At 46.4% G+C, this 16,828-nt stretch overlaps 1 protein-coding gene across 6 annotated transcripts in view; it reads right to left on the bottom strand.

Annotated features, from left to right (window-relative positions):
- Positions 1 to 16,828, bottom strand: part of LOC128332356 (dynein axonemal heavy chain 11-like) — a 353,782-nt gene that overhangs the window by 306,589 nt on the left and 30,365 nt on the right. For 5 of the 6 annotated variants that reach the window (XM_053266643.1, XM_053266647.1, XM_053266645.1 and 2 more), the window contains 6 exons: positions 16,527 to 16,649; positions 14,829 to 15,053; positions 8,255 to 8,346; positions 3,205 to 3,331; positions 2,958 to 3,107; positions 618 to 851 (listed from right to left, as the gene is read on the bottom strand). In XM_053266643.1, coding sequence (XP_053122618.1) covers positions 618 to 851; positions 2,958 to 3,107; positions 3,205 to 3,331; positions 8,255 to 8,346; positions 14,829 to 15,053; positions 16,527 to 16,649 — 951 coding nt within the window. Of the gene's footprint in view, positions 1 to 314; positions 354 to 617; positions 852 to 2,957; positions 3,108 to 3,204; positions 3,332 to 8,254; positions 8,347 to 14,828; positions 15,054 to 16,526; positions 16,650 to 16,828 lie in introns of those variants that run through there. The other variant, XM_053266649.1, reaches the window with a different exon arrangement.

Raw genomic sequence — 16,828 nt, forward strand, 5'->3', positions numbered from 1 at the left:
CTTGGACCTGATGCAGCAGGGCTGTTCTTTTGTTCTTATGTTCATGGATCAATGTGGTTGCATGGTGCTTTGTCCCTCCAGTCTCCATCTACAGGAGCAAGGGACTTGTTCTTAAGAGAGCATGTCACACAGGGAAGGATAAATCCCCCTGTCGCTCAGTGTACAAGCCCTAGACTTAATTGCACAAGCACACTTTTGCTATTCTATAAAAGGGCCCTGGGCTGGCCAGCAACTCACTGTTCAGAATGTGGCTTGTTCTGCTTCTGATTGACTCCAGTAACTCTCACAGTGAATGACCCATACGTAGTACATACTTGCCCATAAATAGGCTCAAGCATTTCGCCTGCATTTCCCCCTCCTTGTAATAGGTTTGCCGCCTGGGCTAGGCTCCCCTGGATATCTGGGCCTCAGTAAAATTTACCCTTCCTCCTGCTTCCATGCTTGGGCCTTGTGGTTTAGGCATGCGTTGATGATGTCATTGGTGTGAACTAGGGTCTAGTGGAACACAACCGAAATCCAGAGACAGATCAGAAACAACAAGGTAAGGGTTTGCTCACTCTTAATAGTGATTTTGCTTGTGCTCTTTCAAAACATTCTTCAGGCGTTGCCTCACTTACCTGTTTGCGGTTGTAGTCCTTTAGAGCAGTTTCAAATCCTTCCTCAAGCCGCTCAAAAGCAATCCTGACATCAGCAGCCCACCAGATTTGACTACCTGTCAATGCCACTTGTGCTGGATAGTCAAACAGCCACTGATCTCGAGATTTATCCTCATAGGCCACCACCGCTTCCATGATCTTCTGTTTGACTGTCACATGCATGGCTTCTTCCAAACAGCTTAACCAGCATTCTGCCTACAGATATGCACACCAACATGACTGACTAAAGTTACTGGAAATGTCAGTATCTTTTGTGGTGTATACCTCTTTCATACAACCTGTGTGGCCATAGAAAGTGCAGGGAAACCACTGGTGAACGGCACTACTTAAAAACAGTATTTTGGGCTCCCTTCACTTTCCCTGTATTCTACACTAGGGGGAGCTATTACATGCTGTCCACCATTTCACAGATTAAAATAGAAGCATCCCTATCTAGCTTTCTTATGCTGAAGGATAATTGGCCGGGCAATGCATGCCCCACCACTGCACACTGCTGAAGACTCTACTCTGTTGACTGCAACCTGTATCCATTTACTCTGTGGTAGCCTGTCCTCTGTTGATTTAAAAGCTAAGAGGGTATTTGTTCTTCAGCTTAAAGGCCTACTAGAAAAACATCATTGCCCTACAATCGGTTATTAAGAGTTCAAACTATATCTCAGCCGCTTCAGTGTGTGATTTACAGCTGTGTGCTGTATAACACCTTTAGATTCACACTACTCATAATGGGGAGACAGCTGATACATGATCAGGGCTTTAGTTCAGTGATCGCACACTCGCTTTGTGTGTAGAAGGTCTAGGTTCATTCTCTGACATCTCCAGATAGGGCTGGAAAAGATTCTTGTCTGAAACCCTGGAGTGCGGCTGCCAACCAGAATAGACAATTCTGAGCTAGATGGATCAATAATTTAACTCAGTATAAACTTTGCACGATCAAAATCTTCTGCGTCATCATTTAAAAAATAATAATTACCAGCCCTGAGCAAGTGCTTTGAAACTTGGGGAATTGGCATGGTGTCTCCCTGAGAAAAATCACACACCCCCTGAAGCTGCTCTAAGCTCCACTGGGAAAACCCCATACTAGCACAAGATTAATCTGTGCCTCACTTAACTGGGAGAGATCTGAGAAAGGGTGCTGGACCCTGAAGAGTGGCAACTCTAGCATCTCACATTAACAGCATTTGAACAGTATTCCCCAAAGGGAAATATAGGGACACGGTTTATCAAAAAGAGATACTAGAAAATAGTTAGGAGACTTTCTCTAGTAAACAGGGACAATTGAAGCATATGCTGTTGCTTTCATACTGCAATAAGGAATGCTCTGGTGAAAAGAAAACTGGCAGGAAAGAAAATGGGCCTTTGTATGTTCTTTCTAGGGATGTGCTCAAAATGCTATTCGGTATCCGAATCGTGGGGACATCCCTTTTAAAATGAGAGTTTACACAGCCCCCTTGGAGGGACTTAAACAGCTCCTTGTAAGTGAAGAGGTCCATATCTGCTCCTCCTCTGATTGCCGGCATTGCTATAATCTGGGCACTCCCACCAGCCATGCCATGCGCTGGCCGGGCATCTCTCAGCTGCCCCTGTGTGACACCGGCATGTACATGGCCTCCATGTACGCCTCTACACATACATACTATCATAGAAAAACAACAAATATATATGCAGATAGGCAAGCAACAGTCAGATGTAAACTTATCACATGGAGTTATTGCAAGGATAAATGAAATGATTTGTTCCTTGTCCATATGATACAGAATTTGTAAATGACAAAACCTTTCACAGCACAATACAGTAAATAATATTTAGCATACTTCCTCTGGAATTTTGACCCAAGAATGCATAAAAAATGAAATATATAGATCTCTGATGGTTGCTCAACATTCTTTATTGTATTGTGCTATGAAACCATAATCACCATCATTATTGTTAACTGCTTTGGGGCGGTATACAAATTTGATTAAATAAATAAATAAATAAATAAATAAGGGATTGTTCTCCAGCAGTACCCTGCTGCCTCAGAATACAAGCATCCCTGAGACAACTTGAGCTTCTCTGTTCTCCTTGGCTCCAGCCTCCCAGAAGCCCCTTTAAGAGGAAAAAGGAAATGGCTGTTGACATGCTTGTCAACAGCTTCTGTTTAGAGCCCCTTGGTTGTGTTCTGCTGCTTGCTCCTTATTGTATTGCTTTTTCCTTGATCTGTTCTGACTTTCCCTGAATTCTACCTGGTCTGTTTTCCCTAAGCTTTCCCTTGATCCACTTGTGGTGCTCACATCAGAGCTTACCTCCTGACAGTGTACTTACCTGTCCCTTCAAGAAACAATGTTCTGAAAAATCCACAAATTCTCCTTCTCTGCTGTACATTCCTGTGGCCATTTGTATTTCTGTATTTTTCTCCTCTTCAAATTTAAGGTCAGCCACATTGTCAAAGAGCTTCACCAAGTGTTTGGTAATCTATTGATGTGGATTACAAAATTTATAACAGGATAGCTTCACTTTGTCAGCACTAAGAATTAATGAAGCATACCAACTTGACAAATGAGAAGTTTACCTGCTTAGGATGAGTTCCTTTTGAGATGATTTCTAATAAATCTACAGCCGAGACAAAGTAGAATCTTGGGAAAGTGAGTCTCTTGGCGTCTAAATAGTCTGCCAAGGATTTCTCACAAAGTGTGAGCCTGTAAATGTAAAGCCAGCAACTGTAAAACACGAATATATAGTTTCTAATGCAGAAGAATCAGAATTGGTGCAAGATAAGAAAACAGGTGCTCATAAGAGGCCTAGTTTGGCTCCCTCACTGCCCTCCCCACTCCAGACCATCTTGAGATGTCTTTATTTGTTACACGTATATCCTGCCCTTCTCTCAAAGAGATAAGAGACCAGGGCTATGTACACATTATTTATTATTTGTGTTTATTTATACCCATCATCCTGGGACCCCCAAGTGATGAACAAAAAGACATGAGATTTCATTTAAAACACACTCAAAATAAACACAGCTACAACCAACTATGCCGCCAGCTCATCTGGCAGTGACTTGGGAGTGGGCCTTCTCTGTAGTTGCTCCTGGGCTGTGGAATGCACTCCCTATAGACATTTGTAAAGCCAGGCTTTTAGTAATCTTTGAAAGTTTCAAATTGTTTTAACCGCTAGTTTTATTTTGGTTTTTGTTGTGTTTCTTTTTATGAACCGCCTAAGCCTTCATAGTCAGGTGGTATAGAAGAGAGAGAGAGGGAGGGTGTAGGGAGGGAGGGAGATATGGAAATCAGAGAGCTGCTGATTGACCAAAGGCCTGAATAAGAAAGGCAGTCTTCAGACTCTCCTGAAAGATTGGGAGTAAGGGAGCTATGTGGATCTCATTTGAGAGTGAGTTCCGGGGGCAATCACCAAGAATGCCCTGTCCCAGGTGCTTGACAAACAAACTTCAGCAGGTGTTGGCACGTATAGCTGAGCCATAGACGTTCTTACCCCTGGACTTCGGGGCCAAAGTCCAGGGCTTCCACATCCCCGGGGGGGGGGGGGCAAATCCTCTTTAGTCTGTCCTGGGTGGTGTGGTTTGTGTTCTCAAGAACCCAAGTGTTAAAAAATGATGCTTAACTTGCAGTGGGCAGGCCTCCAAAGGCTTTTAGGTCCAGGCTCCAAAATTACCTCAGTGCACCTCTGAGCTGAGCCCTTCCAGCTGACCTTGTCAGGTGGGTAGATTCAGCCAGGATCAGGCGGTTATTATTCGCTCCATCATTTTATCTTCACAACAAGTCTGTGATAATTTAGGCTGAGAGGCCCATTCTGTGACTGACCCAAGGTCACTCAGTAAGCTTCAGGGTTTGGGCAGGGATTTTAACCTGGATCTCCTCAGTCCTAACACAGCACTGTAACTTAGGGGTGGGCAAACTTGGCCCTCTAGCTGTTGTTGAACTATAACTACAACTCCACTGGCCCAAATTATCACCCCCAGCCACAATTAGTTAGAGTAAGAGCATCCACTCTTGCTCTAACTACTACACCATGCTGCTCTCTGGGTAAGGGGCAGGCTGTGTAGGACTTAGCTTGTGTATAACATGTGATTATCATTGTTACACATACTGCGAAGCTGCACGTGAAAAGTCCACGTGAATCTACAAATGTGCTTAATGTTAACTCCTGCCCAGAAGAACCTTTCATGTAGGCTGCTGTAACATGTAGAACAGCCCTCAACTAGAGCTAGTACAATCATGAATACCAAGGCAGCAAAATTCAGTGGAGACCAAGCATGACTTTTGCCAAAAATATTGGTAATATCTGGCCAACTTTATACTCTGCATTGTCTCCCTGTCATTTAAACGCAAATGTCTTACTCCCCATAGCTATTTATTTTATTTATTGTTATTTATTTATTGTTAAATTTATACCCCACCTTTCATTAAGAAAACTCGAAGGCGGCTCACAATAAAATTTAAAAACAAGATTATTAAAAAGACACATTAAAATACTGAGCTAAAAAATATAAAAACAAATCTGATTTTTTAAAAAAAGTAATTAAAACAAGCATTAAAACAGTACAAAATACAAGAAGAAGCGGTGGAGACAATCATATAAAAGCCTGGGTTAAAAGCCAAATTTGACATGCTTTCTAAAAGCTTTGATGGAGACTGAGGAGCAGATACCCACCTGGAGAGCATTCCAGAGTCTGGGGCAGCAACAGAGAAGACCCTGTCCTGAGTGCATGACAACCTAGCCTCCCTCATTGTCGGCACCCGGAGCACACCCCTCAGATGACCTCGTAAAGCTGACAGCAACCCTTGGTGGTCCCTCAGGTATCCCGGGCCCAAACCATTAAGGGCTTTAAATGTCAAAACCAGCACCTGGAATTGGACCCAGGAACGAACTGGCGGCCAGTGCAACTCTTTCAGAATGGGTGTGGTGTGCTCCCACTGTGCAGCTCTAGATAAAACCCTAGCTGCCGCGTTTTGCACTAGCCGTAGTTCCCAAATATTCTTCAGTTGCACTATTCTTGCAAAGAATATTCTTCTTTGCACTAGCTGTAGTTCCCGAATATTCAAAGGCAGCCCCACGTAGAGTGCATTACAGTAATGCAGCTGTGACATGACTAAGGCAAGGGTAACTGTGGCCAGATCTGCCTTCACGAGAAAGGGACACAGCTGGCACACTAGCTGAAGCTGTGCAAAGGCACCCCTGGCCACCGCCTCCACCTGAGATTCCAAAAGCAGAGCCGGGTCCAGTAATACCCCCAAGATGCGTACTTGCTCCTTCAAGGGGAGAGCAACCCCATCCAGAACTGGTAAAATCTCCTCATCCTGATTGACTCTCCTACTGACCAACATTACCTCCGTCTTGTCTGGATTCAATTTCAGTTTATTAGCCTACATCCAACCCATCATAGCCTCCAGCCCCTGATTCAGGACACCCACCACCTCCCTAGGATCAGGTGACAAGGAGAGATAGAGCTGAGTGTCATCCGCAAATTGCTGACAACTCAGTCCAAATCCCCGGATGACCTCTCCCATCGGCTTCATGTAGATGTTAAACAGCATGGGGGACAAGACCGATCCCTGCGGGACCCCACAGGCCAACGGCCATGGGGCCGAGCAGTAGTCCCCCAGCACCACCTTCTGGACCCTCCCCCCAAGAAAGGACCGGAACCACTGCAATGCAGTACCTCTGATTCCCATACTCGAGAGGCAGCCCAGAAGGATACCATGGTCGATGGTATTGAATGCCACTGAGAGGTCCAGGAGAACCAACAGGGACGCACTCCCCCTGTCTAGTTCCCGGCGTAGGTCATCCACTAGAGTGACCAAGGCAGTCTCAGTCCCATATCCAGGGCGGAAGCCAGATTGAAAAGGGTCCAGATAATCCGTATCATCAAAGACCCTCTGCAGCTGGGATGCCACCACACGCTCTATTACCTTGTCCCTCTGTAGTTGTCTGGGTTGGAGGGATCAAGGGAGGACTTTTTAAATAATGGTCTTACCACTGCCACCTTGAGGCACGATGGCATCCTGCCCTCCCTTAATGAGGCATTAATAATCACCTCCAACCATCTACCTGTACCCTCCCTGGCAGCTTTTATTAGCCATGAAGGGCACACAATGGTCAAGAGCACACAATGTTGGCCACACACTACGCAGGATCTTGTCCACATCCTCAGGCTGCACCAACTGAAAAAAATCCAACACAATAGGACCAGATGGTACTAGAGGCACTTCTGCTGGAACTGCCAAAACTCTGGAGTCCAAACCGGCATGGATGCGAGTGACTTTATCCTCAAAGTGACACGTAAACTGATCACAGCGGGCTGTAGATGATTCCTCCCCCATTACCTGGGGGGATCTGTGCAGCAAACTCACCAGCTCTGGACACCTGAAACTCCCCAAGGGCCATCTGGAATCCAAGTGGATCCATAAGCCTCCGGGGGTGGACCATCCTAATCGGTCCACCACCCCTGCAGAGGACAGACGGAGCAGTCAAACTAAACCCCACCAAATGATGATCTGTCCATGACAAGGGAGTTGTCGCAAATTCCCCCACCTCCAGATCATTTATTCCCCGGTCGGCAAAAACCAGATCCAGAGTATGTCCTGCCATGTGGGTAGGGCCCGATACCAACTGAGACAGGCCCATGGTTGCCATGGAGGCCATGAAATCCTAAGCCACACCCACTAGGAGAGCCTCAGCGTGGACATTGAAATCCCCCCAAATAATAAGCTTGGGGGAACCCAAGGCCACCTCCAAGACCACCCCTGCCAGGTCAGGTAGGGAGACTGAAGTGCAGCGGGGTGGTCAGTACACCAGCAGAATCCCCAGCCTATCTCGGAGGCCCACCCTCAAGGACAAACACTCGAAATTCTGAGATTGCCTGACACCTGGAAATGGGGAGAGTCTCTCGAAAGATGACTGCAACGCCTCCTCCCCGACCCTCGAGGCGGGGCTGTTGCACAATCTGGAAACCTGGAGGGCAGAGCTGAGAGAGACCAACCCCGCCAAGCTCATCCAACCAGGTCTCCATTACATATGCCAGGTCAGCATGCTCATCCACAATCAAATTGTGGATGAGAGATGTTTTAGCATTGACTGACCTGGCATTCAGCAGCAGCACCCTAATCCTTGAGGGAGTGTTCTCAGAGCTCCCTGGGGTCAGAGGGCTGGAAGAAGAGCTGGAAAAAGTAACAGGCCTCAATTGCCTGGACCCTTTTCCCCTGTAACGGCCTGCCCAACTCCCACCACCATACCTCCCTCTGCCTGCTACCTGTGATATTGCTGCCCCCACTCCATCCCTGCTTTTCTGCTCTCCCAGACACATCCCCTCAGCCTAACCAAACACAGCTCCTCCATTTAGTAAAAACGAGGCCCAGGACTCATGCTCTCTTCAAGCTCTCATGCTGGCTTCTTGATGGCAGAATTAGGAAGGTCTTCTGGGCCCCAGGCAGCTCGCCCCACGGCTGAAAGCCTATGTAGCCAAGGAGTGTGGAGAAACCATTTGAGAAAATTCTTCAATCTTTCTCCTTGAAAGAACCCTAGGAATTTTCTTTTGAAAGTCACTTTGGAGAAATGTTGACATCAGCAATTCTAACTGTGGAATTGTGGAACCATTTAAGTCAAACCTGTGTTGAAGAACTTCCAGTTTTTCGAGCAATCCCATATGGTTTGTTACTTCTATAACTTTTTTTGTCTTCACCACCACAGCCATCAGCTCCTGAACAACCATTAGAGAAAGGGAAGAAAATGAAAATAAATATTTGAAAACAAAATCAAACTTATTTTTGAGAGTCAGCGCAGTGTTTTAGACAAAGGACTGTATTTGGGTTGGAGAGACCAAGGTTCAAATCAGCCAGGAACTTTCAGGAAAGTGTTGGCTAAATCAGCTTGAAAAAAATTGCCACTTTTTCATGTTGTTATTGTGACAAAAACTTCATAAACAACAGCAATAACTATTGGTTTTTTGAATTATGTTGCAAATAACTCCACAAAACTTTGTTGCCCATAAAAATGTGTGCCAGCCCACATATATCTATGTGAGAACAATAATATCTGGTGGCACCTCACAGACAAGACCAAAAAAAAGTATCCTGCCAAATATGTTCATGGGTAAGATCCCATTTCGTCTGACAGAGGAAGCCTGTGCCTCAAGAAATTTGTTCATTTTTTCAGATGCTACTAGACTTTATTGTTTTTGCTGCAACAGAACAGGCTAACATGGCTTCCCTTCTGGACTTGATACCTACATAAATAATTTGTGGTACAACATTGACCAAAAGCTAGATCTCTTCCAATATAAAAAGCATCACTGCCCAATTGCCCCAAAATGATTATTGCTCATGACAGGTGACCAGGTGAGTAACTATCTATAAGTCTGTCAAAACACAGCAGCTCTGTATTTTTCGGCAAATGGAAACTGCCTTAATGTTGATCCTATTCAGAGCTTTATCCAGCATGGATCCCATTCCCACAATGGAAGCTCAGGCATATGTCTTTCCACCTCTACCACTGCCTAATGTAACATGTAGTGCAGATTGCTCCTCATGGAGGCCCATCCATGTGGAGATCCAGTTTGAATGATTCCTCCTCAAAAAAGGGGAAGGGACATCACACAAATATGTGCACATTTGCTCTTGTGTGAAGAAATCATGTCACTCATTACATTCTATGTGGGGAGTGAGGAGGTGGGGATCAGTTGTGTGTGGGCTGTTCATCCACAGGGATTGGTTCTGTGCCTGGCAGGAAAGCATTTGAACCTGTCCATGGTCTTTCTCGCTTGACTGCAAATATCCAGCATTAGCCCCAATAATAGAAATGATAAAGAATCCTATTAATTAAATAAATACATGTAGAATAATGTGGGTATTTCCTTCCTAAAGCCTCTCAGTTAGTGGCTAAAGTATACGTTAAAGCTTGACAATGTATTTGCTTTTCTGTTATTCTCTAGGAGTGTGCACGGAACCGCGGAGCTGCGGTCCGGCACTGGGGTGGGGGGTTCCACTCAAAACTTTACTCACCCCTTCCATTAAAGTCCCGTATTTTTTGAAGTAATCCGGCGGCAAGGTGCCGCCCGCTTCAATCTCCTCTAACGCGGGCTCCTCGTATCCATAATCGGGGCAGCAGGATCGCTCCCAGTCCCTGCCGCCCCCTTCAAGCTAAGTCCCCCTCGGCTGGCAGCCGCCCCCTGAAGCTCCCCAGAGGTCCACCGCCGCCCCCTTCTTTCCAAATCTACCCCCATTACAAGAGGACAGCAGGAGAACTCCCTGCCGTCCCCTTCCCCCTTGCCAGCTGGGCTGCAAATGGCTTCTAGGAATGGCTTCTAGGCTTATTGTTTTGGGGGATTTCAATGTCCACACTGAGGCCCCCCAGTGGGTGTGGCTCAGGATTTCATGGCCTCCATGGCAACCATGGGCCTGTCTCAATTGATATCGGGCCCTACCCACGTGGCGGGACAGAGTCTGGATCTGGTTTTTGCAGACTGGGAAATAAATGATCTGGAGGTGGGGGAATTTGAGACCACTCCCTTGTCATGGACAGATCATAATCTGGTGGGGTTTCGTTTGACTGCTCCGTCTGCCCTCTGCAGGGGTGGTGGGCCGATTAGGATGGTCCGCCCCCGGAGGCTTATGGATCCGCTTGGATTCCAGATGGCCCTCGGGGAGTTTCCAGTGCCCAGAGCTGGTGACCCTGTCGAGGCCCTGGTTGATCTCTGGAATGGAGAGATGGCCCGGGCTGTTGACACGGTTGCTCCTAAACGCCCTCTCCGGCTTGCAGGAGCCCAATTTGCTCCTTGGTTTTCCTCGGAGCTTAGGGCGATGAAGCAACTCGGACAACGGCTGGAATGACGCTGGAGGAAGAGTCGTCACGAATCTGACCAAACACGGGCTAGAGCCCATTTTAGGGACTATGCCGTGGCGGTGGGGGCGGCGAAGAAATGCTTTTTCTCCGCCTCCATTGCATCTTGTCAGTGCAGACAAACAGAGCTGTTTCGTGTGGTAAAAACCTTGCTCCACACATCCCCCGACAATGGGGGAGGAGTCATCTACAGCTCTTTGTGATCGGTTTGCCTGTCGCTTTGCAGATAAAGTCGCTAGCATCCGTGCTGACCTGGACTCCAGTTCCGGCAGACGTGCCTTTGGTACCATCTGGTTCCATTGTGTTGGATTCTTTTCAGTTGGTGCGGCCTGAGGATGTGGACAAGATCCTCGGCAGTGTGCGGGAGACTTCATGCGCTCTTGACCCTTGCCCTTCATGGCTAATAAAAGCTGCCGGGGAGGGGACAGGCAGATGGCTGGAGGTGATCGTTAATGCTTCATTAAGGGAGGGCAGGATGCCATCGTGCCTCAAGGAGGCGGTGGTTAGACCACTATTAAAAAGCCCTCCCTTGATCCCTCCAACCTGGATAAATATAGACCTGTATCTAACCTTCCCTTTTTGGGCAAGGTGATGGAGCATGTGGTGGCATCCCAGCTGCAGAGGGTCTTGGATGATACGGATTATCTGGACCCTTTTCAATCTGGCTTCTGCCCCAGGTATGGGACTGAGACTGCCTTGGTCGCTCTAGTGGATGACCTACGCCGGGAACTAGACAGGGGGAGTGCGTCCCTGTTGGTTCTGCTGGACCTCTCGGTGGCGTTTGATACCATCGACCATGGTATCCTTCTGGGCCGCCTCTCAAGTATGGGAATCGGAGGCACTGCGTTGCAGTGGTTCCGGTCCTTTCTTGGGGGGAGGGTCCAGAAGGTGGTGCTGGGGGACTACTGCTCGGCCCCATGGCCGTTGGCCTGTGGGGTCCCGCAGGGATCGGTCTTGTCCCCCATGCTGTTTAACATCTACATGAAGCCGCTGGGAGAGGTCATCCGGGGATTTGGACTGAGTTGTCAGCAATTTGCGGATGACACTCAGCTCTATCTCTCCTTGTCATCTGATCCTAGGGAGGCGGTGGATGTCCTGAATCGGGGGCTGGAGGCCATGATGGGTTGGATGTGGGCTAATAAACTGAAATTGAATCCAGATAAGATGGAGGTACTGTTGGTCAGTAGGAGAGCCAATCGCGATGAGGAGATTTTACCAGTTCTGGATGGGGTTGCACTCCCCTTGAAGGAGCAAGTACGCAGCTTGGGGGTACTACTGGACCTGGCTCTGCTTTTGGAAGCTCAGATAGAGGCGGTGGCCAGGGGTGCCTTTGCACGGCTTCGGCTAGTGCGCCAGCTGAGTCCCTTTCTCGTGAAGGCAGATCTGGCCACAGTTACCCACGCCTTAGTCACGTCACGGCTAGATTACTGTAACGCGCTCTACGTGGGGCTGCCCTTGAAGAATATCCGGAAACTGCAGCTAGTGCAAAATGTGGCAGCGAGGGTTTTATCCAGAGCTGCCCGTTGGGAACATATCACCCCCATTTTGAAAGAGCTGTACTGGCTGCCGGTTCGTTTCCGGGTCCAATTCAAGGTGCTGGTTTTGACCTTTAAAGCCCTTAACGGTTTGGGCCCGGGGTATTTGAGGGACCACCTGCTCCCAAGGGTTGCTGCCCGCTTGACAAGGACATCTGAGGGGGCCCTACTCCGGGTGCCGACAATGAGAGAGGCCCGGCTGTCGTGCACTCGGGACAGGGCCTTCTCTGTTGCTGCTCCTAGACTCTGGAATGCTCTCCCAGTGGCCATTCATTCCTCGGACTCCATCACGGCTTTTAGAAAGCTTGTAAAGACTTGGCTTTTTACCCAGGCTTTTACATAATCGTTTTTACTGCTGCTTCTGTTGTATTGTTTTTATGCCTGTTTTTATATGTTTTTATACTTTTTAGCTTGATGTTTTTATTGTCTTTTTATTGTATGTTTTAACTTTTGTAAACCGCCTTGGGGTTGTCTTTTAACGAAAGGCGGTATATAAATGTATAAATAAATAAATAAATAAATAAATATTGTTTGTTTGTCATATTTATATACCACCAGATATTAGAGGTATGCGAGCTGACTCTTATTGACCAGCCCCCCATAAAATGTGAAGCTGGTCTGAGTTCGAGTCGAGCCAGGCCCGGCTCAAAGAGCTGTCCTGCAAACCAGCTCAATGGGTATACTTGTAAAAGGGAATCCCTAAAGTTAATTCTGGGGGAGGGAGAGCAAAGCAGTATTACTTTTAAAAATAAAGTGGCGGCAGGACGTCGGAGGCTCCTCCAACTCCAACCGGTCTGCAGCCCAGTTCGGTCCTCTGCAAACGTGCAGAAGCCAATAGAGTGTCTTCCATGCGTACGCAGAGGCCATGTGCATCACCAGGCGATTTTCATGGTGATGCAAATAGCATCTGTGCACATGCGGAAGTCACTCTAATGGCTTCTGCGCATTTGCAGAGGTCCAAACTGGGCCACGGTCTACCTGGCCTGTCATCTGGGAGGCTGGGGTGGGTGGAGGAGCCGCTGCCATCCCTGTCACTGCCTTGTTTTAAAAAGTAATATTACTTTTCTACCACCCACCCCAGGAATTAACTTTAAGGGATTCCCTTTACCTGTAAAGGGGAATCCTCACCGGATTCCTCTTTACAAGTACACCCTTCCAGCTGGCTCATGAGCCAGCTTGGCCCAGCTTGATGCCTGGACCAGAAACAGCCCTGGCTCGATTGTGCCCGAGTCACCCAGGGCGACTCAAATCTGTCCCAGATTCAGGCTGAACTGGGGAAACTGGTCCCATGCACATTCCTACTTGATATGTGTATCTCTAGGCAGTGTACACAATTTAAAACACAACAAATTTAAAAGAAAGTAAAAATAATTAAAATAATTTTACAGAATAAAAAGTTAAAACTATTTCATGGGATAAAAACAATTATATAGTTTATAATTAATTTTAGTTAAAAGCCTGAGAAAACAGATGTGTCTTAAGGGTTTTCCTAAAAGCAATCAGAGATGGAGAGGCTCTTATTTTGATGATGCCATGTACAGCCAGGAAAACAAACCATAAAACAAATCAATCCAGAATTTTCACTCAAGGCACAAATGACCAGGCTCTAACCATCATACTTTAGACATATTATGCGAAGACCCAGCTCCCTTGAGAAGTCCTTAATGCTTGGAAAAGTTGAAGGAAAGTCAACTTTCTAGGTCTAGAAGACAACTGGCAGCAAGGTGGATGGATTCTATGACGACAGCAATGAATGCACCACTGAGAGACCTTAAAGGCCAAGCTGAAGACAGATCATCCTGGAGAGAATCTATCTATGTGGTTGCTAAGAGTCGACACTGACTTGACAGCACTTAATCAATCAATCAATCAATCAATCAATCAATATTCCAAAGCTGATAAAAATCGCTCTTGGCCACTGCCTCAGCCTGAGAAACCAGAGTTTTGGATCTAGGAGCACTCCCAAGCTACGTACCTGATCTTTCAAGGGGAGCGTAACCCCATCCAGAACAGGCAGATCTAAACCATATCTCAGGTCTCGATTCCCCAAAGTCAATACCTCCATCTTATTTGGATTCAACTTCAGTTTGTTATCCCTCATCCAGCCTATTACCACCTCCAGGCAGGCATTTAGGGAAGTTATGCCATTTCCTGATGAGGTAAATATGGAGAAATAGATCTGGGTGTCATCAGCATATTGATAACACCCTGCAGCAAACCTCCTGGTGACATCTTTCATGTAGATGTGAAGGAGCATTGGAAACAGCATGGAGCTTTGTGGAAAGCCATACTTTAGTTCTCGCTTGGCAGAGCAGCAGTCTACAAGCAACACCGTCTGGAATCTACCAGAGACATACAGTAGGAACGGAACCACTGTAAAACCGTGCCAGCTAATCCCAACTCCCTCAGGTAACCCTGAAGGATACCATGGTCAATGATATCAAAAGCCATTGAGAGATCAAAAAGTATCAGCAGAGTCTCAGTCCCTCTGTCGATGATCTGGAGATCATCCATTAGGCCAGCCAAGGCTGTCACAATCTCATAGCTCACTCGGAAGCTGGTTTGAAATAGGTCTAGATAATCTGTATCATCTAAAACTGCCTGGAGCTAAGAGGCCACCACCTGCTCAATCACCTTACCCAACCATAAATGATGAGCCAAGTCCATTTTGCTCTTGTTTTCTCAAATTTGTGGCTGCACATACCAGTTTTTTTAAATCTTTCTAAATGTTATTATTGCCCCCCACCACATACACACACTCTCTATTGTTCAAGAAGAAGAAGAAGAAGATTGGGATTCTTGCTCATACTTTAAAATCCTGATCAATTCCTTCAAATCTTTTAGCATCTTCTGAAAGTTGATTCCGTATGTCTTCTGAATTGGTGAAAATACTCTGAAGGTGGGCCCAAGTTTGCTGAACTTCAAGCCACATAGAAATGACCAGATCAGCTACCATTAACCTCTTCTGCCAGCTGCTGACCTCCACAGAGAAATATTCAACATATTTACTCATTAGGATGTTTTGCAGCTGAACCTGCAACAGTATCAAAATATAGCCACATTAACTACATCAAGGCTAATCTTAAATGATTACTACAATTCAGATTTTTTAAAACCGTAATTTTAGGTAGAAAGATACATTATTAAAAGTTGTTTTTGGCCACCTGTGGCATTTACGTTGATGCGGTGATTATGCTAGAATTCTGTAGTAATTCTACATTCTAGAATTCTTACTGTAGCAAGCTGTAGTAAAATTTTAAACATTCAACATAACAACAACAATAAAAGAAGTATGATGTCCCCCTCTAACTGCGGCGTTTCTGTCAATGCAGCGTTTCTGCTATGTTTCTGCAACTTTTCAGCCTTATTTCCTTGTTGCAGTGTTTACGCTAATGCGACATTTCTGCCCAGAATTACACTACTATAGCCCTGTTCAGGCATTATAAAAAGTGGTGACATTGTGTACAGTGTTTCTGAGAGTACAATCTGCTGCTCGAATAGTGCTTTTGCTAGCACAATTTTACTAATTTTCACCAATAGGCTTCTGTTGTCTGAGCCTGTGCTAACTGATGCTTTTTCCAGATTGACAGTATGGTCCTAGCACAAATTTCTCAGCGCTACCTGCTGGCCAGCTCTTGTATTCTGTGAAGAACCACCATTTGCCAGAAACATCTCTCTATATATTTCTCTTAGGACACATGGAATTAGCCATCGCTAATCCCATGCATAGCAGCTCTCACGAGAGTTTGTGAGCAAGCTGCTGCCAAGGGAAGAGGAAAGCAGTGGCACTGGAGGTGAGGCAGGAAACAAAATGGCGGCAGGGGGGACAAAACGGCAGTGGCGGTGGGGGGAAAAGGCGGCGGGGGCTTGCGAGGGGATAAAGCTGCGGCAGACGGGCTGGGAAAGAAATCGGTGGCGGTGGTGGCAGGTGGCCAGGGGAAATTAGAGGCTCAAATGCTCAGCGCCCGGCCCAGCTAGTTGTAATTAGTTCCTCACGGAATGCAAAAGCTGGCCAGCAGGTGCAACTGAGAAAATTGCACTAGGTGAAAATTGTCCAGATGACTCACTGCTGTCATCTGGACAAAGTGTCAATGAGCACAGGTTCGGACAACAGAAACCTGTAGAGTCTGTGGAACGCAAGTAAAATTATGCTTGCAAATGAACTGTTCCAGTGCTTTTTGCTGCTATCTGGAAACACCCATACTGATGGGCAGGAACTCTGTCCAGAGCTAAATAATATCTGCTTTTAGTTTTGTGGGCTGCTCCTTGATGCACAAGCAGTACAATCCAGAGTGGGATTCAATATGGTGTGATAGGAAGGGCTTTCTTTTTGTGCATAGGATTAGTTGGATCCTGGCATTGGTGCTTGAACACAATTCTATCAACTGGTTGACAGTCCACTACAAATGACAAAAAGCACTGCCTCCAAGTGATTTTAAGATCTGGATGCAAGTCTAACAGATGGCAAACATACATGGTTTCTTAAATCTTGAACGTGAGTCATCACCTGATTGTCTTCCAGTGTTTCTATTAGGCTTTCATCTGATTTCAACAAGGGTGTGCCTGTGCTGTGATGCTCCTCATATGAGAAATCCATAACACCCCATGTCTGACTGATCTCCAGGAGTGCCTGTGAAAAACCAGAAGGGTTCAATAGATCTAGAGTTACTGTCCTAATTCTATTAGCATTAAGCACACCATTCCTATTGACTTAAATGGTATCAGAACTGCATTTGTAGTTCCTATGGGGCTGTATGGGGATGGGGCTGTATCTCAGTGGTCCCAGATTTAACATCCAGGTAGGGCTGA

Source organism: Hemicordylus capensis, chromosome 1 (assembly GCF_027244095.1).
Source record: "Hemicordylus capensis ecotype Gifberg chromosome 1, rHemCap1.1.pri, whole genome shotgun sequence".
NCBI classification, from domain to species: domain Eukaryota; kingdom Metazoa; phylum Chordata; class Lepidosauria; order Squamata; family Cordylidae; genus Hemicordylus; species Hemicordylus capensis.